The sequence below is a fragment of the Phyllostomus discolor genome, chromosome 6, assembly GCF_004126475.2.
Source record: "Phyllostomus discolor isolate MPI-MPIP mPhyDis1 chromosome 6, mPhyDis1.pri.v3, whole genome shotgun sequence".
In the NCBI taxonomy this organism is placed as follows: domain Eukaryota; kingdom Metazoa; phylum Chordata; class Mammalia; order Chiroptera; family Phyllostomidae; genus Phyllostomus; species Phyllostomus discolor.
The window spans coordinates 27,901,727-27,925,190 of NC_040908.2; the positions used below are offsets into that span (position 1 = coordinate 27,901,727).

Consider the following 23,464-nt stretch of genomic DNA (forward strand, 5'->3'; position numbering starts at 1 on the left):
GAAGCAGTGGGTAAAGGCAAGATGTGTTGCTGTTTTTCATACATGGTGCTGGAATAACTAAATATTCATAATGAAGAAAGAAAATGAATCTTGACCCATACTTCAATCTATACACAAAACTGAATTGCCTGACTTAAGGTAGGCAAAGGTTTCTTACATAGGACTTGGACAGCAATAACTATAAAAGTTGATAAATTAGACATCATCAAAATTAAAAACTTCTGCTCATTTAAAGACACCAATAAGAAAATAAAGAGGTAAGCCACAAACTAGGACAAAATATTTTTGAAACGTACATTCAAGAAGGATTAGTGCCCAGAGTATATTTTAAAAATTCCTACAATCAGTCCTGGCCACGTGCCCCAGTCGGTTAGAGCGTCACCCCGACACACCAACGCTGGGGGTTGGTCCGCAGTCAGGGCACACACGAGAAACAACCAGTGAGGGCACAAATACGTCAAACGACAAATCAATGTTCCTCCACCTCCATCCCCCTCAAATCAATACAACAAAATTCCCAAGACTCAATTAATACAAAGAGAAACAAGTCGGCTAGAAAATGGCTAACTGACATGAACAGATAATTCACAAAAGAAGAGACACAAATGGCTAACAAGCGCATGAGAAAGTGTTCAATGTCATTGAAGAAATCCAAACACGAACCCACAGAACACCACCACCACACACACACTTAGGGTGGCTAAAATCAAAAAGACTAACCTCAAATGATGGCAAAGATAGGAAGTAACCAGAACTCTTAAGCATTACTGGTGAACGTGTAAAATGGTACAACTACATTGGAATAAATTCTAGCAGTTTCTAAGAAAACTAAACATTCATCTACCTTATGACCCAGCAAATCCCGTCCTAAGTATTTTTCCAAGATAAATGGGAAAAAAATGTCAATAACCACAAAAACATTGTACAAGAATGTTCATAGCAGCTTTTTTCATGAGAATAAAACAGCAGAAATAGGCAAATTTCCTTTGACAATGGGAATAAACTGTGATATATTCATACAATGGAATATTACTCAGCAATAAAAAGGAGCAAGCTACTAATACTTATTACAGCATGAATAAAAATCTCTAAACATTATACTAAAGAAGCCTTACATAATCGCATACAACTGTTTGGTAATATTTATAAGAAATTCTAGATGAAGCAAACTAATCTTTGGCAGAGAAAAATCAGAACATGTGGTTTGCTCGGGGAGGATGGGGCAGTGACTATCTGGGAAGAGGTAGGTGTAAGGGAACGTTTTAGGATGATGAGTTAGTTACACAGAGACAAGTATTTATTTACTAAAACTTTATGGGAATTTTACCTCAAAAAAAAAAAACCCCCACAAAACTCCTCTGACTGGTGTGGTTCAGTTGATTGGATGTTGTCTCACAAACTGAACAGTCTCCAGTTCAATTCCCAGTGAGGGCACATGCTTCGGTTACTGGTTCAGCCCCCAGTCGGAGCATGTGCAAGAGGCAACCAATTAACGTTTCTCTCTCACACTGATGCTTCTCTCCCTTTCTCCTTCCCTTCTCTAAAAATAAATAAATAAATCCTTTTTTTAAAGGAAAAAAACTGTTAAGACTGATATATTTTTAGTCAATACACATGCTGAACTATTAGTTGAAAGTGTACTGATGTCTATAACTTTTTTTTAAAATGCATAAACAAATATGATGAACTGATGGCTAAACAGATAAGTGGAAAAACAGCACGGTAAAATATTAATGATGAAATTTAGGCGTGGGTATTATATAGAAATTCATTGTGAAAGACTTTTGTGTATGTTTAAAATTCATAAGAGAATGTTGGGAGAAAAACAAGTACCACTGTTATGTTGATAAAATGTTTTTTACTTGTTCTCTTTTCTAAGTTCTCTATAATGTGTTATATAGCCCATAATTTTTAAACATTTTTAAAAGAACGGAAATCAATCATATTGATCAAATAACAAAATAGCAATTATTTCAAAACAAATTTAAATTTTCACTTCAGAATCAATGACAGTTAAAATAGTCACTATTTTTAACCTCACCATTACTTAATTCACTAAGCCTTAAACCAGTTATGTAACAAGTCACTGGTTTTGAACTAATTAAAATTTGTTGAAGGGATCAAATGTGGTATTTAAAGTTTTTTCTTTTAATGCTTACATGACTGTTTCCTTGCACTCAGACCCACTCCCCCCACCCCCCCTATCATTCTGGGTTAATGCACGCTCTTCAAAAGTACATCATTTCTTAGACTCTGTAATAACCAAGCAGGGGAATATTTCTTAAGAAATCTGAGAGTTGGCTGTTTACTTTCAAAAGGACTTCATCTTTAGATAAGCATGAGCTGTAAGCCAGGTGCTAGTCATTTGTGTCTTGTTAATTTCCAAAACAAACAGAGGAGAGTGCCATGCAATTTCCATGACTCACACTTCACCATTAGTACCAGGGTTTATTGGCTTGACACTGCTCCAGGAATAATGGTTTCATTCCTCACTGAAATAAAATAATGTGCCACATAACTCAGCAATGCGGAACTTCTGAAAAATGTTGTCATGTTAAACATGGTCATGTATTTAAAGTCTCCCTTCTGCCAAAACAAAGGCCATTTGCTGCCGAGAACCTCCACACTGGGCGTGGAGAATTCTCCATGGGCCTCAGACTTACCTCGTCGCTATGCCGTACGACTCCGGGTGAATACAAGTCTGGTCCAAAGGATCTGGCTTCAGTGTAACGTTCGCTGCAGTTTTGCTCTTCTTCTTGCCCGGCTTCTCGTTTGCGACCTCGGCACCTGCTGGAGACGTCATGGCAACTCCCAGGTTTGGGCCCGCAGATCCCGTTTGCTGACTACTGTACGCATTTGAACCAAGAGGTAGGGGGAAGGACGGTAAGGTTGGGTAAAAAAGAAAAGATTCTTTCATTAAAAATGTACTTATTTTCCTGCTATACACAAACAGTAACAAGATTCTAACCATTCTAACTTCACAGAAATTACCATATATTTGTTTAAACACTGTTAATTGGATTTTTGTTACTTAAAGTCAAAAACATTCTTAACTTATTCATTCAGTCTGTATAACTAGCATTCTAGAAGAAAAAAGAGAAAAATGGAGGGAAATAAATAAGGAGAAGATGATTTCCCAAAGCAGAAGAAAAAGACTCATGTTTGACAGTGTGGAGAAACTTTAGAATACGATTTTATAAATCAAGAGAAAAAACAAAACATATTTCTTTGAAAGGAACTAGAATCAGTCCGGTACCAAATTTCTCATTGACACACAGATGTGGTGCAATGTTCAAAGTTTTAAGAGAAAATGATTTTGAATCTAGAATCATATACCTAGCCAAACTAGCATTTAAATAGGAGAGCAAATTAAAATCGTTTTCAGACATGTAGGGAATACAGTACAATCCACACAAAATACCCTTTCTGAGAAGAATTTCATAAGGGTCTACTCCAGCAAAAAGGAGCTCAAGAAAAATGATAATGTGTGCTACAAGAAACCATGATAAGCACAGAAACCATAAAAATGTATTAAGTTAAATAATTTCTTATGAATAATGTAAAAACAGATATATTAAGAAAAAAGCCTGAAAATGAAATCTCAGGTCATCCCATCACGGGAGGGAGAGGAAAGGCAGAAGGCTGGGAAGGGACCAAAGGGTCTCGATTTCTTCTGGGGGAGGACAGGGACCCCGGAAGTCAGTCCAAAGTAACTTTAAATATAACCACCAGAAGAATAAAAGATACACAACGTGAAATCACCAAGGGGAGATAGAAATATGGTAGAAGAACAAGGAGAGAAGCAAAGAGAAAACTGGTAAATCCCAAGAACAGCATGAAAGGAAAATGATGAGAAAGCACAAAGAGAAAATATATAAGATGGAAAATTAAGTCCAAACATATCAGTGAATACTGTAAATTTGAAAGTAAAAGTAAATGATTCAGCAAAACCATGAAAGCTATTTGTTTATAAAAGTCACAGAAATTAATTAAATGCCTAAGAAAGTTAAAAAATAAAAATAGACCAAGCATGTTCTCAAAAGGCAAACACAGCAACATTGATAATAAACGAAACAGATTTCAAAGCAAAAAATATTCAACTAGAGAGCAATAGCCCTCTCATAAAGGTATGATCTGTCAAGAAGATAAAACAGCCCTGGCTGGTGTGGCTCAGTGGATTAAGTGCTGGCCTGCGAACCAAAGGGTTGCCAGTCCGATTCCCAGTCAGAACATGTGCCTGGGTTGCGGGCTAGGCCCCCAATTGAGGGTGCACGAGAGGCGACCACACATTGATGTTGATGTTTCTCTCCCTCCCTCCCGCTCTAAAAAATAAATTAAATCTAAAAAAAAAAAGACATAACAGCAATTAGTCTTTGAGCACTTCATAATCAGTTCCAAAATGGGAAGTTTTAAAACAGACGTTTTCCAACTGAATATTGATTAAATCATAGATCATCCATAAATTGAATAATATGCAGACATTATAAAAAATGATATAAACCTGTATGTTATATTCAGAAGGAGATTCAAGATATATCACTGAAACAAATAAAGCAAGTTTCAAGTAGCTGTATAGTATGACCCCTTCTCCATGCATTTAAAAATAAACACATATATGAAAGGTAGTATAAGTAAAAATTTATTTTTAGAAATATATGAAGTCTGTCTGCAAAAAGCCCAGCCATTGTTAGTATTACAAGAACACTTTATGTGACATCAGTGTCACCTGGCAGCCAAGAAGAGTGGACTGGAATGCACATGTGTGAACAATGATGAGTTCACTGTACTAGTCAGTGGGGGCAGCAGATGCCCTTGAGCAACCATGTGTACTGTGTGGCCATTGCATTCAAAATGACTGAGTAGAACAACGAATCTGCATGAAATTTTGTGTTAAGCGTGAACATTCCTCCACAGGAACAATTTGGATGATTTAGAAGGCCATGGCTGTGGGCAACTGGTGATTGGCAGCTTCATCATGACAGCGTGCCCACTCGTGCATCACGTCTCATGCAGAGTTTTTTTGGAGAAACATCAAATCACTCAGGTGACTCAGCCACCCTAGAGCCCAGATTTTGTACCGTGTAACTATGTGACTTCTGGCTTTTCAGAAAACTAAAGTCACTTTTGAAAGGGAAGAGATTTCAAACTGTCATTGAGATTCAGGAAAATACAATGGGGCAGCTGATGGCAATTGGGAGAACTGTATGAGGTCCCAAGGTGCCTACTTTGAATGGTACTGAGGTGTCATTGTCCTATGTACAATGTTCCTTGTACCTTGTATCTTCTTCAATAAGTGTCTCTATTTTTCATATTGCATGGCTGTATACCTTTTGGACAGACCTCATACAAGAAACTATTTTAAAGTGAGAGATTGAGGTGCCCTCTACTTTTCATTTTCTTTTTTTATTTACTGTTTGAATTTTACAACCAAGTGTTCAAAGGACATATAAACTAAGAAACGTGATTATTTTATCTTTTTTTTCCCCCGGTCTCTGGGTTTTGTGGTTGTTGGGAACCACCCTGCCTGGTATCAGAAGCTGTAACCACTGCCAAGGCTAAGGCTGAGGGAACAACCTTGGACTGTAAGCCAGCAAGGAGACAAAAGCTTATCTCCCTAGCAGGAGCACAGCTTCTGCTCCTTTTACTTCACCCTGCCTGGCCCCCAATGCTTGGTCGATTAGCCAATGACAGATAAGATTCCCTAAGGGGGGAATGACCTAAGACAGGCACGATCAGGTGGTGATGGACCCTCGCCCCTTGGCTTTGACATAGCCTGAGTCCTCATTGTCTGTGAGAAAATCTCCTAATCTCTTGGCTGCCTTACTTCTCTTGCTCCACCTAAGCCTGAAACAATGACAGAAGGTGGTGCAGCCCTGTGCTGGAAAGGGCTGGTTCCCCGCATGATCAGGCCTAAGAAAGAATATGTAAAATCCTGTGAAACCTGCTTTGTTTAGAATGCTCTCAATGAAATGATAAGCGTCCAAGCAAGAAGTAAGTTTGTTCCTCAAAGTTCTACAGCTCTTTAGCTATCTGACCCTGACTCAAAATAGACCCTCAGACTTCTTTGTTATCTATTGTTTGATCCTTACCTCCTGGCAATGAGTAATGGGCTTTACCTGAATTCCTGTGTAAATGAACCCAATAAAAGCCTGCTCGGGTGGAAAAGAACAAGGCGCTCTCCCCTAGGGAGGGTGACCGAGGTGCTCCCCACTAGAGAGTGGCCATTCCGTCCCTATTTCCCCACAGGACCTGGTTGTCTCTGTGTATGTTTTTCTCATGTTTCGATGAGCCACCCTCAGCGTTCCGCGGTCACTGCCGGTTGGTGGCCGTGTCATGTGGTGTACTTAGAAAGAACTTCCATCACTCCAATGTTCTGCAAAATTTACTCATGCTTTCTTTTGGTACTTTTACAGTTTCACTTTTCCCATTTAAGTCTATGATCCAACTGGAATTTAGGTGGGTTCGAGGTAAAGGTGGAACTATGGCTTCCCCACATATACCGAATTCCTGCCAGTTGTCATAAAACCAGTAATTTGATAATTAATAACTTTACTCACTCTTTGAAACATCACCTTTATTCCTTTCTATTTCTACATAAAAATTAGAAATTTCTGTCCAATTAGTATAGCTTTATAATGTATTATTCAGGGAGGCTGGTTTTCCCTCAGTCTCTTCCAAAATAAAGATTATTTGTCCATATTACCTTTCTTATAATTTTGCCAAAAGACAAAATACATATAAATGAACCAGGTAGTCCCAAGGTAGCATATACATAAAAGCTATTCTTTCATAAATGATGCTAAGAAGTTTATCCAATTTCTTTGCTTTTGTGCTAACAGAATTAAAAGGCAAAAGTTAGTTCTTTATCAACGAACTGATAATGCTTTGGTCAGTTTTCAGTGAGGAGGGAACGGGGAAGCCCAACTGTGTGGGGGAACAGCCATCCGTGAGGACTGGCCGTTGTGACGCCCTCTTGGTCACTCGCCTCGTACCTCTCCTTCCTAGTGTGGGTGCTCCCGTCACGCGGCCTGGGTTTGTTTTCTGAACACGCCAACTTTGGGACTGCCCGAAGACCTTGCGTACATCCTGCTCACTTTTCTGTGCGTGGCTGGCTCCTTAATTTCATTCAGAATTTGACTCAAGTAATTTTTCAATGAATTACATATAAAGCAGTAGTACCACTCCCTAAGACAGTGTCACTGTTTTCATTCTTATACCACTTACTACAGCTGAAACTATTTATTTTACTAGTTTATTCTGTCTCACATTAAAATTTAACTCCACAAAAACAGGGAACTTGTTGATTTGTTCACTGCTGCATTCCCAGTGCCTAGCAAATATTAGGTAGTCAAAACAAGCTGTGTGACGAAAGGAACATACACTTGGGATTTAGGCCAATGAGCTGGATGGGTAAGGGCAAGCAAGGAGGACGATAACAGAACCAAAAACGACTACTTGAAGAATCACCTGCAGAGTTTTCTAATATACTCCTGGTTAATCCTGATGAAGCCAGCACATTGTTGGAAAGATTTTGGACCCAGTCCTTTCACTTTTTTCAGCTGTTCTCGGTTGATGAAGGGTCCATTTTTCTCTCGCCATTCAATAATATTCTTGGCTCGGTTGGCATTGAGTCCTGCAATATGCCTAAAAAAATAAACAAAATGAGAAATATGGCAGATATAGTAGTTCCAAGAATACCGAAAGGAAAGAAAGCTCTCATCTGAAAAGACAATGACATAAAACATTTATATCATAAAAAATTGCAATTACATATTGTCACATCTCGAACCGTAAAGACGCTGGTACCCCAGTTGCCACTGGTGCGAGGAAAAGGGCTGTTCCCCACAGTGTTTCCACACTGCTCCCAGTCTTTGTACTTCTGAACCAAGTAGCAGTTCTGCCATTTCCTGTTCAGCTTACAAGGTGAGTTAAGAGCAGAATTAAAATAGCTACACTTACATTTACTACCCTATGTTTTTTATCAGCCTGTTCTCATTATGTAAAAGACTTTAACTATAAAAAAATACTTATCCATGAATGTCATGGTTAGTATAAAATATAAAAACTACATAATTGGGTAGTTTGCTTGTTGTTAATTAAAAGATTACTATTCAAGAGAATCTTAATCTAGTATAGAATTCCACATGTGGAATCATGAGTACTTGTAGCTATGGTAGAAAAACAACACCTTAAAATGTAAGGGGTATTTTCTGCTATACCAGTGTCAAAGAGAAAAGGTTCAGATCATTTCCAGAGGTCCAGAATTTTATGCTGCATCAGCAGATTTGTGTAATAAATGTAAACGATGAACGAAAAAGCAGCTCTTCCATAACCCCGGGAAAAAAAAGACAAAGTATGTAAGATGAGATTACAGAATGATGAGGATTTTGATATGTGACTTGCAGAATCAAGGTGAAAATGTGGTAACCATACCTTGAACCCTCAGAATTCATCCTTTGGTTATTGCCAACTTTGACAGATGTATGCAAGAGACTGAATTAGTGAAAAATATCTACTCTCATGTGGTGGGAAACAGCTCTTTGCCATGTTAACCTTATTTAAATTCTATTAGTGACACTAATGCATGCAATGGTAACCATATGCTCTTCGCTTTAGATTTGCAGTATTAAAAATGATAATGTGAATTGTTACAGTTCTTTTCTTAAATGTCTTCCCTTCTGATTGATTACCTAAAGCAAGGTATGAACTCATAGATGTTCCTACACGTAATAACTTCACACACGTTCCCCCTTGTCCCACTGTAACTAGAGAGCCAGTTCAACTCAAGATTCTGTGATCCTCAACCACACATTTCTTGTCTCACCTTAACAAAACTTCCGAACAAATGTTAATATCCACTCCCACAAAGCTGACACATTCTTCTACAACACTGTCCAATGTTGCCTTGAGTAAAGTCGGGGATACATCGTGCTTAAAAAGACAAAAATCAAATATCAATAAAAAATAAAGAAAATTCTTGGACTATTCCATTATTTTGCCTACATAGCTGGCTGAGACACAGCACAGTAAATTACATCATTTCTTTTAAATACACTGTTAACAGATAGAATTAATCTGAACTTAAGGCATCTATGTTTTCTTACTCTAAACTACTCACACACTTTACTGTAATATAACATAACCAGCGTTTTTCCCTTTTCCAAAATTCTGCTTAGATCAGTGGTTCTCAAACTTTAGCTTGCCATCAAAACCACCTGCAGGGCTTGCTAAAAACACAGGTTGCTGGGCTCCACACCCAGAGTTTCTGAGTCAGTAGGTCAGGGGCATGGCCTGGGAATATACATTCCAACAGACTCCCCAGTGATGTTGTTGCCGCTGGTTCCCGGAGCACACTTTGAGAAATATTGGTCTCTGCCATTTACCAACTGTCTTGTAGTGTTATTGCCACTTGCATGTATATTCCCTTAGTTCTTCTTAAGAGAAGAAAGCTTACATTATAATAGGAAGCAGTACTTTAGTACTCAATGACTTTGGCAGTAGATCAAACTCACGTTTCATCAAATTGAAGATACTGTTGCTTATATGAAGCATCATTATTGCTTTCTCATTAATTTGAAGTTTTATTTTTAAACATTAAAAGAGCTCTTTTAAAGTTTTAAAATCATGTATCATGCAAAGATAAAAAAAGAAAATATAAACAATCTAAGCTGGTTCGGGTTTTCTTCACATTCAGCATTCCATTCTTCTGAATCACTTCTTTTCTCAGAGTCATAGATGTCCAAGTTTTCAATAGAAAATTGTCTTTTACATTAGTAAAAGAAATACAGCATTTCTTAGAGGAGGAAGATAAGGTCTGTCCTGATAGTATACAGCCATGTAATATGAAAAATAGAGACACTTATTGAAGAAGATACAAGATACAAGAAACATTGTACATAGGACAATGATGCCTTAGTCCCCTTTAAGTTAGGCACCTTGGGACCTCATACAGTTCTCCCTAGCTCCATCAGCTGCCCCAATGTACTTTCTTAAATCTCATTTACAGTCTGAAATTTCTTCCCTTTCAAAGGTGATTTTAGTTTTGGGAAAAGCCAGAACTCGCAGGGAGCCAAATCTGGGTTTTAGGAGGGCTGAGTTGTCTGGATGACTTGATGTTTCTCCAAAAAACTCTGCATGAGACATGATGCATGAGCAGGCACGTTTGTCGTGATGAAGCTGCCAACACCTATGGCCCATAGCTGTGGTCTTCTGAGTCACCTGAAGAGTTTCTGGGGAGAAATGTTCAAGCTTAATGCAAAATTGGATGCAGATTCATTGCTCTACTGGCTCAGTCATTTTGAATGTGATGGCCACACATCACACATGCTCACTCAACAGCATCTACCACCCCCACTGACTAGTATAGTGAAGTTGTCATTGTTCATGTGAGCTTATTCCAGTCCACTCTCCTTGGTTGCCTGGTTACATCAATGTCACCCAAACTATTCTCTTCAATTAACAATGGCTGGACTGTTTCTGGACATACCTTGTATTCTACAGTCTCTGGGATTTTCTTTCAAGCTTTAGATGTTCATTCTGTAAACTTTGATAGTAGTCCCATTGATCTCAACAGAAAGGATCGAGAGGAGATTTGGGACAGCAACAGAAATCCTATTCTTACCTTGAAGTTTCTTAAATGTTTTATTGTGAAATGGTTTGTCAGCTAAAACAGTGAGGTTCGAGGCATGTCTCCAGCATTAATAATCAAGTTCACACAGAAAATACACCATGATAGGCCGCAGGGCGAACAGCAATGGTAGGAAACCAATGAATGTAGGATGCATCCTGACTTCCAAGATGTTAAAATGCAAGAAAATGTGCATCTTGGAAGTGATGGAATACAGTATTTGAGAGTAAATATTTGTTGGATAATAGAAGCCAGATTACATTAATGAATTGTTCATAATGCACTTGATGCCATTCGTAATTCTAAAATTAAAGATCCTCTAGTTGTTTTCCCAATATGAAACTGCAGGTCAGCATCATTCTTCTTCCGTATGTCTTAAGGAGAAAAGGATAGGTTTGATAACTTTAAACACAATATAGTAAATAGGGCCCCTGGGTATTGTGATTGACCATATTATTATCACTTAGCAACACATTTTGTTCTGAAAATTGAAGGGTACAGTAGTACTTTTTATGTCAGAGGAAACCTACTTGGTAACTATTCAGGCCACAGCTAAACTATTTAAATGTAATTTAAAAAATCTAATAAGCAAACATGATCATAAAAAAGATCATAAAGAAAAACCTAAGACCTCACTGAGAATCTGATCACTTTTGAGCTACAGCTTTTAAGAAGCAAGATAGTCTAGCCCTGAATAGTATTACTGCTCAGTTGTTAGACATCATTCCGAAAAGCGAGAGGTCACTGGTTTGATTCCTGATCAGGGCACATGTCTGGGTTGTGGATTCAGCCTCAGCTGGGCCCATATGATAGGCAGCTGATTGATGTTTCTCACATAGATATTTCTCTCCCTCTCTCTTTCCCTCCCTTCCCCTCTCCCTAAAAACACATAAAGTCTTTTTTTTTTTTGGAAGGAGCAGGATAGTTTTTTCTTTATCTAATAGCTGAGAAGCAGCAAAATGAAAAAAGGACTTAAGAAAAAAGTGAGGGTAAGGGACAGATAACAATGTAGAAGCAACGACAATGACAGCAACAAGAAAAACTATCTGAGGAAAGAGACCAAACCCTAAACAAACCAGAAGAACTAAGAGTGGTGGTTGGAAGCCATTACAGTAAAGATGAACAATGGCACATACGTCAAAGCACAAGAGATGCTTGAGGTAGCTAAACGAGCAGCCGTCCCTGTAGCAGGCATTCTCGGTTGTCTGTCCTACCTCTAGCCTCTAACCCCATTTTTTCCTTCCAAACAGAAGCCTGATTGTCTTTCATGCATCCACCCTACCTCTGTGAGGCCATGTGCTTGGGGAAAGCTGGCCCCAGTTCCAGCAGATGATAATGACTGGTTAAAACCAGTGGTTTTCAAATTGAGGGTTGTGACCAATTAGTGGGTCATAAAGTTAATTTGGTGGCTTGCCACCAGCATAAAAAAAAATCAAGAAAGGGATAGAATAGACCACATAGAGCATGTTGTCTATGTCCTTAACATGCAATGAGCAGTGCAATGCCTACTGCAGCCAGATGGGACACGGAACATGTGTTTTGTTCGCTGGTATCTCCTTTGATTTTCTGAAAAATGATGGTCTTTTTGACCACTGATCGATGGAGAGCTTAAAGAGCAACTTTTCAGAGTTATGAGGCAAAGTATCAGAAAAATGGCATGAGAAGTCTATCACCTTTTGGTAGAATGCTGATCCTTTTAACCAAGTTTAGTTGCAAACTTTCAGTGTATTTTTAGAAAGAATATTGTTGAGTATAACATTTTCCAAATTATTAGCAATTATAATATTTTAACTGAGTTACTACAAATTTTCCTTAAGGTAAATCAGTTTAAACACTGAAGAAAAAAAAAATACTGAAGCAAGCTCAACTACTATTTGGAAATGTTAATAATGACAGACAAAATTGAGGGGAAGTGTTGAGTCCAATCAGCAATCTTTAACTTGACTTCAGTCATATTTTAAACAGAAAAAAAAATATCTGTAAGTCTTTAAAATAAACAGGACATTAAAAAGGATTTTATAAATACACAAAAACAATAAAAATGAGAGACCCCTGATGTATTCTTGGTAATACTGTTTTACTAAATGTCAGTCTAAAACTTTCAAAATTAAAAACCAAACAAAAACACTTGCAACATCCATACTAGAATGACTAAAATGAAAAAGATGAAGAATGCCAAGTAATGCTAAGAATATAAAGAGACTGGAATGCTCAAAATATCAACATGATAAATGAATTTTAGGTCAGATTTGCAAGCCAGTTCATTGGAGGGTTTATTTTGTATGATTTAAATATAACTTATAAAAGTGAACCAGATATATTTACATAACAAAAAATGCATTAGTTAATATAAATTAAATTAGATAAACCACAGAAGAATAAAAATGAATAAATTCCTAGAAATACAGCAATTATCAAAACTGACTTGAGAAGAAATAAGAATATCTGAACAGAGACCTATCACGAGTAAAGAGATTCAATCAGTAATCAAAAATTTTCCAAAAAAGAAAAGTCTAGGATGAGAGACCTTCATTGATGAATTCTACCAAACATTTCAAGAATTAACACCAAGTCTTCTCAAACTCTTCCAGAAAATAAGAGAAGGAAACACTTCTTAACTCACTCTATGAGGCCAGTATAACCCTGATATCAAAGCCAGGCAAAGATACCACCAGGAAAAAAAAAAAAGAAGAACCCACACACCAAAACTACAAACCAATATTGCTTATGAATGTAGGAGCAAAACTTCTCAACAAAAAACTAGTAGGCCAAACCCAAGAGCATATTAAACAAATTAAATGTCTATTTGAACAATGATTAAAATAAAATTTTTTAAAAAATGCACAAATAAAAAAAAATAAATTAAATATCATGACATACATATTATGCATTTAGTGTATGTGCATTCAAGAGGCAGACACATTTTTTTTCTGTTGAAAAACAATCTCTTGGCACTTTTAAACTTTTAATTTTGCAATCTCCTCAAATTTAGCAAAACTTTTAAGAGTAGTAAAAGAATTTCCTCATTCATATAAATACTTCAGTGTGTATTTCCAAATACATTGTCTCACAAACCATTCATTGTATAATAATTAAAATCAGGAAAAATTATCCTGTTAATTATCAGTTAATATTATAACTGACGTTATGATATTACCCAATGCACAACCCATATACAAATTTCATCAACTGTCCCAATCCTACTTTATAGCACTTCCTTCTCAGTGCAGAATTCAATCCACGATCACACACTGCATTTAATTCGCTTTTTATACTCTGTGCTAGGCAGCTTTTGAGACGGTTGCCAGTGACCCCAACTCCCGGTCCTCATGCACTTGTGTAATCCTGTTTCCTTGAGTCTACAATTCACTGATAATTCTTGTCTATATCAATTAGCATTAAGATTATTTCACCACTCAAATGAACAAGTTGTGTGGAAAAAGTATTTTCAATCTTGACTCAATGAAAATGTAAAAGAATAGGCTTAACAGTGCACTCTCTACACGTGCTTGTTGGCCTCATGCGTTCTAGGCTGCAACAAATTCATGAACAGCTTACATCTACGTTACATTAAATCTGTCCTAATTTTTGTACCCGAGGATTAAAAAACCTTATATTTAAATATAAATAAAATAGTATTTAGCTTTATCACAAATAGTAAGGATAGTATTTTCAGAAGCTTTTATTTTGAATTATGTTTAACTGTATAAAGAGATACATACATATACACAAGTATTTATGTGATGGGTATAGTCATGGTCTGAAATGTATTTTCTACTGTGTATCATAATCACAGGTCAATCATGGTGGTCCCATTCCATTTATCCAATTACGGTAAATAAAAAGTATAGGGCTGCTGGGAGTTTCAGAAAGACTTCACTGCTCTTAAATACAAATCTCTGCGAAGAGCTGGCCTCCTTTTCATTCAAGCTAGAACCAGGGTGAGCACTGCACTCACGTGACTGGGACTGGCCTGAGGACACAGCTGACTCACTGAACGTGGCAGGCGGCACACACAGAAGATGAGTTCTTCATGACACTCTTGAGATCCTGTATCAAACAGTTCCAAACCCACCCCTCCTCTGACCTTCTTGTAATATTTCTTACTGTTTAATAAAGAGCAACAAATTTCCTTACTGTTCAAACCTCTTGGAGTTGGGATTGCTGGTGTTTTTCTAACTAAAGCAATCATTTTATCTGGGGGTTCAAAGGCTAGTGGAAAGGTAACAATAAAAACAACTACCAACTCTACTATCAAAAACCCTTGAGGTTTTACTGCCAGGAATTGTTATAAGGCTTTATAATATTATGTAATTTAATCCTCACAATTGTACAAAATATGTATATGATTTCAAGTAGCATCTTAATATGTATCAGAACTTATTCTAAGGAAACAGTAAGACATATGAGAACAGGTGTATGTGTGTGTTCAATCTAAAACCTTATCCAGAGGGGACTAATACAAATAAATTACAAACCCGACACAACCTAAACTATTAAAAAGTATGAAGTCAGGTAAAACAGACATTTAACCAAAATGCCTTGCAAGAACAGAGGTCCAAGATAACATTCTGATTTGAAATATTTTTAACTCCTGTGGTAGCTATGCTCATGTGAGAAATATTTCTGCAAGGATTGCTGTCATCAATAATCCTGGATTTGGCCTCTATTCTCCCTCAACTTTTTGCTTAGGAAAGTACTAAAGAGTTAACACTCTTTTCTAAAAGTAAAAATCATACATGTTTAGGGGAGGAAATACTAAACAAAGTTTAATATTGTCCCCATAATTATGTCTTTGGCATTAAAGCAGATGCATTGATTCTGTCATTCTGAAAACATTTCCTAAGCAACTATTATGTACCAGACACCATGCTAGTTGTGCTAGGTGTTGAAAGCACAGGAAAAAGAATATGAACTACATGTCTTCAAGAAGCTCAGTTTACACTTGCTGAAAGCTGAGATGCGGCACATCACCCTGCTGGCAGTCGTAACACAGGAGACAAAAGGACCCACGACTGACTGTGTTAATTGCCAAGGACTTGATGCCAGGAAAAATGAATTGTTCTGTTTTTTAAATGTTCCTAACTCCAAATTTTTGGGCAAGTTATGTGAATTGTATAAACAGTCTGTTTTGGATTCAAGGAAATGTTGTTTGGGCCACTACTTTTTTACCTAAAATTTATGAGGTTTTAACAAAGAAATATAAACAGTCATTTATACTAGTCAGCTTTTTTGAGGTCAGAAAATCCACATTTTTATTGTTCCTCTACCACAAAATTCTGAAGAAGGGCTGATCCAAACTGCTCTTCTCTTTTTTGTTCTAAGGCACTAAAATTATCTCACAATTACTTTTAAAAAGTCCTTCCAGATGAAACATTGTCTGTGGAGTACAGCAACGGCTACGAAACTTCACATTGCACATTCCATATTAAACTTCGATTTCATTCCCAAGTGGTTTTCTGGTGCAATATTCTTGAGTATTTTCTTTACCAATTATCACTCACTCGTGTCCCTTCTTGTCTATTACTATTGCCAAAATACCAAATGCAGTTAGAAACTAAAGATGCAAAAAAGCTTTACAGGGAAAGCTAATTTCAAATAAAGCAAGCTTATTTCCTCATCTTCCATCTACTTTTCTTTGATTGACATGTGACAGTTTAAAAGAATCATCCAAGAACGTGTGTGTTGCATGACCCATGAAAGACAGGACTGACAGAAGAATGGAAAACATTTGAGAAAACAGAGTATGTGTGCTTAAGCATAGCTCCTCCCCCAGTTCTTCAAAGCCAGTATACAAGAGGTCTTTATATACTCCCTTTTAGGCTAAGGCAATGTTCAGCACCATAATAGTACTATATTTAATTTTTAAAAACTTTTGTGTTCTAGCTCTAATGGATCATAGGCATTTACATGTAAGGGGACAAATGCTCTTGAAAAACAGATTTTAAATACATTTGTTCATAAGCACATTTTTAAAAAACAAGCATTTTTATACTAGCTGAACATTTTTATTTTTAAATGCATATACTGTACAATGAGCGACTCAGAGTACCCGTGGGGCTCGGGGACAAAGGTGGTAAGGGCATTCGTCTTTCACCACTGGAGGGGATTTTCCAGATCTGGAAACAAGGTCTGGCCAGTAATCATAAGGGGATAAAAAACAACATTGGAAGAGTTCTCTTGGTAAATCCTCCTCCTCCAATAAAGCATATGGAAGGTGTGCTGAAGACCCCTTTAGTGCTAACTCAGTATTTAGGCACCCAGTTTGCATTAACTTGTGCTATTTAACCTCAATCACTTTGTTCAAGCCAACTCGACAGAAAGACCCCTGGGATATGACTGCCTTCTTTGTTCTGCACAAGACAAATGGAAACTAATTTTAAAAACCCAACCTTCCATCCTGCCTCTGGGCTGGAGTATCCCCCAGTCCTCAGACATGATCTTCTGGAGGTGTCAAAGCGGCACTGGAAGAATGGCCAGAATCCCTGTGTTCCCAGGGCATTGCATAACCTCGGAAATCTCCATTCAGCCCACACAGCTCCAGTAACTTTTCTGTGCTTAGACTACACACACGCACCTTAATATCTGGTCAAAGACATTTTTGAAGGAAACAAGACCCCTACTTTTAGCTAAGATGGAATAGTCGGTTCCAGAGTACTTTCCCCACCATAAACAACTATAAAACTGGCAAAATATTTAGTATCTAAGTTTAAACGTTAGACAACAGGTAGTGTGGGACTATGATTCCAGAGAGAGGAGCCGCATAAGAGGAGCCCTGTAACTGCCCACAGCTGCGGCGCAGGGCGGCGGCACCCGCAGAGTACAGCAGCCTTACCGAGCTGGGGGAGTCGCTGTGGGCTCAGGACTGCTGAGGTGACTGGGATTTGAAGAGTGAGACACTAGAGACAATGGACCTCTGGAGAGTGGAACTACAGAAATGTGCATGGGGCCTCTTACGTATTTGTCTAAATAACTCAGCTGCACAGACCAAGGGCACTAGAATAAGACTGTAAGATCAGGCAGAAAACAGCTGCTGGGAAGTTGTAGGCTGTACAGAGATTCCCGAGACTGTGCAGAGCTGGGAGACACAGGATGTTCTACCAGTCAGTGAGGAGACCTCCCTGAACACGCAGATACTCTGCTGATACCCCGGAAAGGCCAGGCCTTAGAAGTGGGGCTATTCTAGTCCTCGAGTGAGGGCTACTGTACACCCATCCTAACACAGTTTACAAAACAGTCCTTATCCAGATGGGGTCACAGGTATATTCTATCAAACATGAGGGAGGAAATTATACCAATTCTCTATAATCTCTCCTAGGTGATAGAAGTAACTTCATTCATAACAGCCAAAATTTAGAAGCAACCACGATGTTCTTTAGTAGGTAAGTGGATACACTGTGGTACATCAAGAAAATAGAGTATTATTCAGAACCAAAGAAATGTGTTATCAAGCCATGAAAACACATGGGGGAACCTTAAATGCATACTACTGTGTGAAAGAAGTCAATCTAAAAAGGTTGCGTATTTCTGATTCCAACCCTATCTTGTTCTGGGACAGGAAAAACTTTGCAGACAATAAGATCAGTGTTTGCCAGGACTTAGAGGGGAAGGAAGGAGAAGTCAGCACAACAGAGAGATTTTAAAACTGTTCTGTGATAACTTTAATGGTAGATACATGCCATTATACATTTGTCAAAACCAATAAAAATGTACAACACCAAGACTGAAGCTTAATATAATCGACAGACTTTGGGTGATAATGACGTGTCAGTACAGGCGGACCGACTGCAACACTGTGATGAGGGATGCTGACAGTGGGCAAGACTGTGCGTGTGTGGGGCAAAGAGGGATATGGAGCTCTCTGTCTTTCTACTCAATATTATTGTGAACCTAAACACTGTTCTAAAAACAAAGGTCTGTAAAAGTTTAGAGTTTATTTAAAAAAATCCTTACAAGATTCAATCTGATCTACTAGTAAATTAACTGATTTACAGAAAAAAATTTAACACTCTAAAAGACAACAAAATTTGCACTCTCAGTAACCTAACGCACACAATGTCCACCATACAATAAAAAATAACTAGATGTACAAAAATCATGCAAATCTGACACATAACAGAATGGTGGTTGAGAACAACCAGTCCACAGAAATCAGTCTAGGATAACCCAGATGCTGAAAACAGCACATAAGAACTTTAAAGCAGCTCCAAGACGTAAAGGAAAAATATAGTCAAAAGTAAATAGACAGGAAATAGCAGCAGAGAAATGGAAGTTGTTTTTTTTTTTAATGGAAATTCCAGACCTGAGAACTTAGTATCTACTAAGTGAAAATTTTACTGAACAGCTTTAATAGCATATTGGAGGTAAGCAGAAGAAAGGGCAGATGAACATGAATAAGGTTCAATAGAAATTATCCTAGCTAAATAACAGAGATTAAACAGAGAGAGGGAAAAGCAGAGTCTTAGTGACCAGTGGGACAACACTAAAATCCGTAAATACATGTAAATGAAGAAGAGAGAATAGGGTAGATAAATATTTGAAGAAATAATGGCTGAAATTCCCCAAATATTAAAAAAAACATAATATATAAAAAGCTCAGTGAACTCCAAGAAGGATAAATACAAAGAAAGCTACATCTAGAAATATTATATTCAAACTACTGAAAAACAAAGATAAACAGAAAATTGTGAAAGCAGCAGAGAGAAAACACATTACACACGGAGGAAGAACAATATGAAAAATGGCCAATTTCTTATCAGAAACAATACAGGCCAGGAGACAATGAAATGACATCTTTACAGCACTGCATTATAAAACAAAAATAAAACTAAAAAACACATGTCAATCCAAAATTCTATCTTTCAAAAATAAAGAAAAATAAAGGCATTTTCAGATAAATGAGAACTCATTGCTAGCAGACCTGCACTACAAAAAAAATGTAGTTAAAGGGAATTCTTCAGGCCAAAGAAAATTGACACCAGATGGTAAATGTGTGTGTGTGTGTGTGTGTGTGTGGTGATTTTACTTATAAGACATATGACCATTTAAAGCAAAAATTATAGCACTGAACTTTGGGATTTATATACATGAAAATAATCACACAAAGAATGGGAGGTGGTATAATATTAATTCTAAGTAGATTGAAAAGGCAAGAATATAAATTGTAACTTCTAGAGCAGCAATTTTTAACCAGTGTGTTGCAAGAATTTTTAAACCATGAAATACTTGACTATTTAGTCAGGAGCACTGACCTAAAGAGGACCCTTTGATTGTCACCCTTTGATTGTCACATAAAAAAATGACAATAGCTAATACAATAGCCATCCGGTATAAATAAATCAAAATTAGACCTATTTTTTGTCAGATCAGCAAAAATAAATATTTTTTGATGTGCTGCAGATACTTAGTAATTAGCTTGTATGTGTCATCAGATGAGCAAAAATGGTTGAAAATCACTGCTTTAAAGTCACCATGAAAAGTAGAGTACAGACAAAACTCAATGGAACAATTAAAGTGGAAAAACTAAAATTCAATTGATTTTCTATCAGGCATAAAAGGAAGAACAAAGGATAGAAGGGCAGATGGGATATACAGGAAACAACTAGTAGAATAGTAGACCTTAACCATATGGATACACTAAATGTGTTAATGAAGTAAATGCTTCAATGAAAAGGCAAAGATTATTAATCAAGATATAACTATATGCTGTCTACAAGAGATATACAGTAAATATAAAGGAAACAAATAGGTTGGAAGTAAAGGATAGAAAACATATACTATGCAAATATTAGGACTATAAAGCCTAGAGTGGCTATATTAATCAGACAAGAAAGACTCCAACACAGAGTGTTACCAAATAAAGTATGTACAGCTGAATCACAGAGCTTCAAAACACTTGTGCAACTCAACTGCTAAGTGTTTACCTAAGGGAAAATTTTATGGTATGCCCTCCCAAACCCTGTGTAAGAATATTTCAGCAGTTTTAGCCACTAAAAGTCAAAATAGGAACAGCTTGGGTGTCCATCAACAGGAGAATGGATTAAAAAATGTTGTATGTTTGCATAATGTAATACTATCCTACAACAAGAACTACTGATGCCTGCAAAAACATGGATGAATCCGACAAACATTAGGCCGAAGAACTTGGGGACAATGAAATGCACAATGTATGGTTTCGTTTATGTAAATTTCCAGGACAGACTGATGTGTGGTGAAGAAATGGGAACAAGTGCTCCCTGTGTGTAAGAAGGGGCAGGAGAGGATTTTCTGGGATGGTAGGATTGTTCTACATCTTAATAGATAAGGGTTATGCATTTGTCAAAACTCACTGCACTGTATTACTGCCCTTTTCCATAAATTGATTATACCTAAAAAAAAACCCTATAAATAAAAAAAATCCAATCTTAGTTTATGAACAGTTAAGGCAGATAAGCATTTTAGGAGGGAACAGCAGTGCCCTGAACTACAGATCTCTCTCTCTCTGCCTTCACAGCTCTAGAGCAGGTGGCTGGGGTACAAAAGAGAGACCACTCCTGGTGTTTGTTCTTTGGAATCTGATAGCAGATGTCCTCCCCAGATGTCTCACCTCCTGAACCTAAAAGGTAATTCTTTTCTCCTCAGTCTAGGCAGTAATTTTCAAAACCAGATCATTCTCAGCATAGCTTCAGCAGACTACAGGGGAACTTAGTTAATGCAAAAGAGCGTGCGGTTTGGTGGCAGAAGCTTGCTAGTTTGCTGCGTGTTTGCTTCTCACTCCAGAATTATGCATGTAAGATACTGATCCTGACTTAAAAAGTTTCCCATGATGATTAAAACTTAAACAGAATGTGTAACTTCTTTATGAATCATGAACTACAAAAATGAGTCTTTTCATATGCTATCATAAGAGACCAGTGTTTAAATTTTAATCTAGTCTGGCTTTCCTTCTGTAGGTGCTCGCATGTCCCCTAGTGGATACAGGTTGACATCGTGGAGGAAAGAGAGGGGCAATACTGGCTGAGTGAAGGTCCAGAAATCTTAAGTGCCTGCCTTGCTCACATACTTTTCCAAACTAATGCCCAAATTATCATAAATTAAAAAAAAACAAAACATGAACACTTCTGAACTGGGCCATGCCAATTTGCCCCATGTGTGGTCAAGTACAGGGCCTGGGCTAAAATATAATTCCAGACTTATGACACATACATGAATGAATGCATACCAATTAGCTAGATATTTTGACCCAACATAGTACAAAGAACTTAACATTTTCATTGTAAGTCTCTATTTTTAGAGATTTATAGCTTAGTCATAAAAGTGGACTTTAGAAAAATTTAGGGTGTAGAGATTTAGCCACAAGAGAGAAATTTCCCTTCTAGTAAGAGAAAACCATGTGTAGAAAACCTGATCTGAAAGTATTATGTGCATGTATGTGTGCGTATAAGACAAAGAGATCTTCGTGCACAGAAATTTTGACAGTTTTCTGTTCAGACTGTCTGGGAAGGGGCAGGGGTTAGAGATAAAAGGAGGTACTAAGGCAAAGAAGTAAAAAAAGGGTTTTTCCTCCCCAAATTGTGGAAATGAAGTTCCTTGTTAATACTTCCAGTAGTTAAGTTCTAAAGATCCACCCTCTCTCCCGGAGTTCACACACATACACTCATAATGTGGCTATAAATGCAGCCACATATAAATTGGCTTCCAGTCCATTAATATTATAGACAGCAAATTTTTCCCAGTTAGTCCTGAGGTGGACATTGGTGGCACAGGACCCAGAGAACGTATTTCCACAGAGTTGAGGCTTTACTATGGAAAGGCAAGGCTCCCTTTTGTTTGCATACCCCATCTCCACACGACTACAGCAACAGAGAGTGCAGGAAGAGCCCCACAGGACATGGAAGAATCCCTCCATGCTTAGCCTCCTGCACTGGTGAGGGTGAAGGCAGGGCTCTGAAACTCTGTCCCCCAAAGCACTCTCACCCCTATTTCCTATTTTTATTTTTATCTACAGTGCTTGCTGTCAGCTGCTGTGCATAGCTTCGTTGTGTGTGTAAGTCAAAAGTCAGGTTAGCAAGTGGGTACAGGACTTTGGAGCTCAGGGAAGTCGTCCGTGGCGGAGCATTCTGAGTATGCACTGTGCAGCATGCAGACGGGAGGAACCTAAGAGACATCTAAAACCTTGGCAGGGAGGCAGAGTGCGGGGAAAAAATCCAACAGCATCAAGGGACAGAAGCAGAAAAGTGCATCTTATAAGCAGCTACATAAATGAAAAACTGAATATAATTCTTTGGCAGTTATATGCAGTTAATTCTGAAATTCATCTAAAAAGGGGGAGATGATAAAACTACCTATTTGTTTTCTAAGTATTGACTTCAGAATCCTTTTTATGTACATCTAGCCATTTTCAGTGGATGAGGTGCTTAATGTTTAATGACAAGTACTTTGTAATTAAATATCTGTGACAAGGCTGAATTTTCAAGAGAGAATTCATAATTTGGTGCAGTTGCTATCACCACAAAGGGGCACAATATAAAGTGTTACACAGAATACTAAGCCATCAAAGTTCTTTAAAAAATCCCTGTATAAGAAAATCCATTTTACGATAATAACAACATAAAATAATTCCCTGGGGTGCTAATAGGTGCCTGGAATTTTATAATGCAAACTTAATTCATCTTCACACCTCTGTGGTTGCTCTTGTTTTATTATTATCTCCGTTTTACAGAAGAGAAACTGAGGCTCAGAGAGGTTAGGCTGCCCAAGGTCATACTGCAGGAGTGTAGCTGAATACACAGGGTCAGCTTCTTGAGGCCTAGCTTTGAAACACCACACCTGCCCCCTCCTCCTTCCCGTTTAGCATAA

General features: G+C 37.6%; 1 protein-coding gene across 2 annotated transcripts in view; it reads right to left on the reverse strand.

Annotated features, from left to right (window-relative positions):
* The window catches only part of SRBD1 (S1 RNA binding domain 1), a 186,018-nt gene that overhangs the window by 19,065 nt on the left and 143,489 nt on the right, over positions 1 to 23,464 (reverse strand). The window contains exons 17-19 of one of the 2 annotated variants that reach the window (XM_028516493.2): positions 8,825 to 8,931; positions 7,468 to 7,644; positions 2,664 to 2,843 (exon numbers count right to left, since the gene is read on the reverse strand). In XM_028516493.2, coding sequence (XP_028372294.1) covers positions 2,664 to 2,843; positions 7,468 to 7,644; positions 8,825 to 8,931 — 464 coding nt within the window. Of the gene's footprint in view, positions 1 to 2,663; positions 2,847 to 7,467; positions 7,645 to 8,824; positions 8,932 to 23,464 lie in introns of both variants that reach the window. The other variant, XM_028516492.2, reaches the window with a different exon arrangement.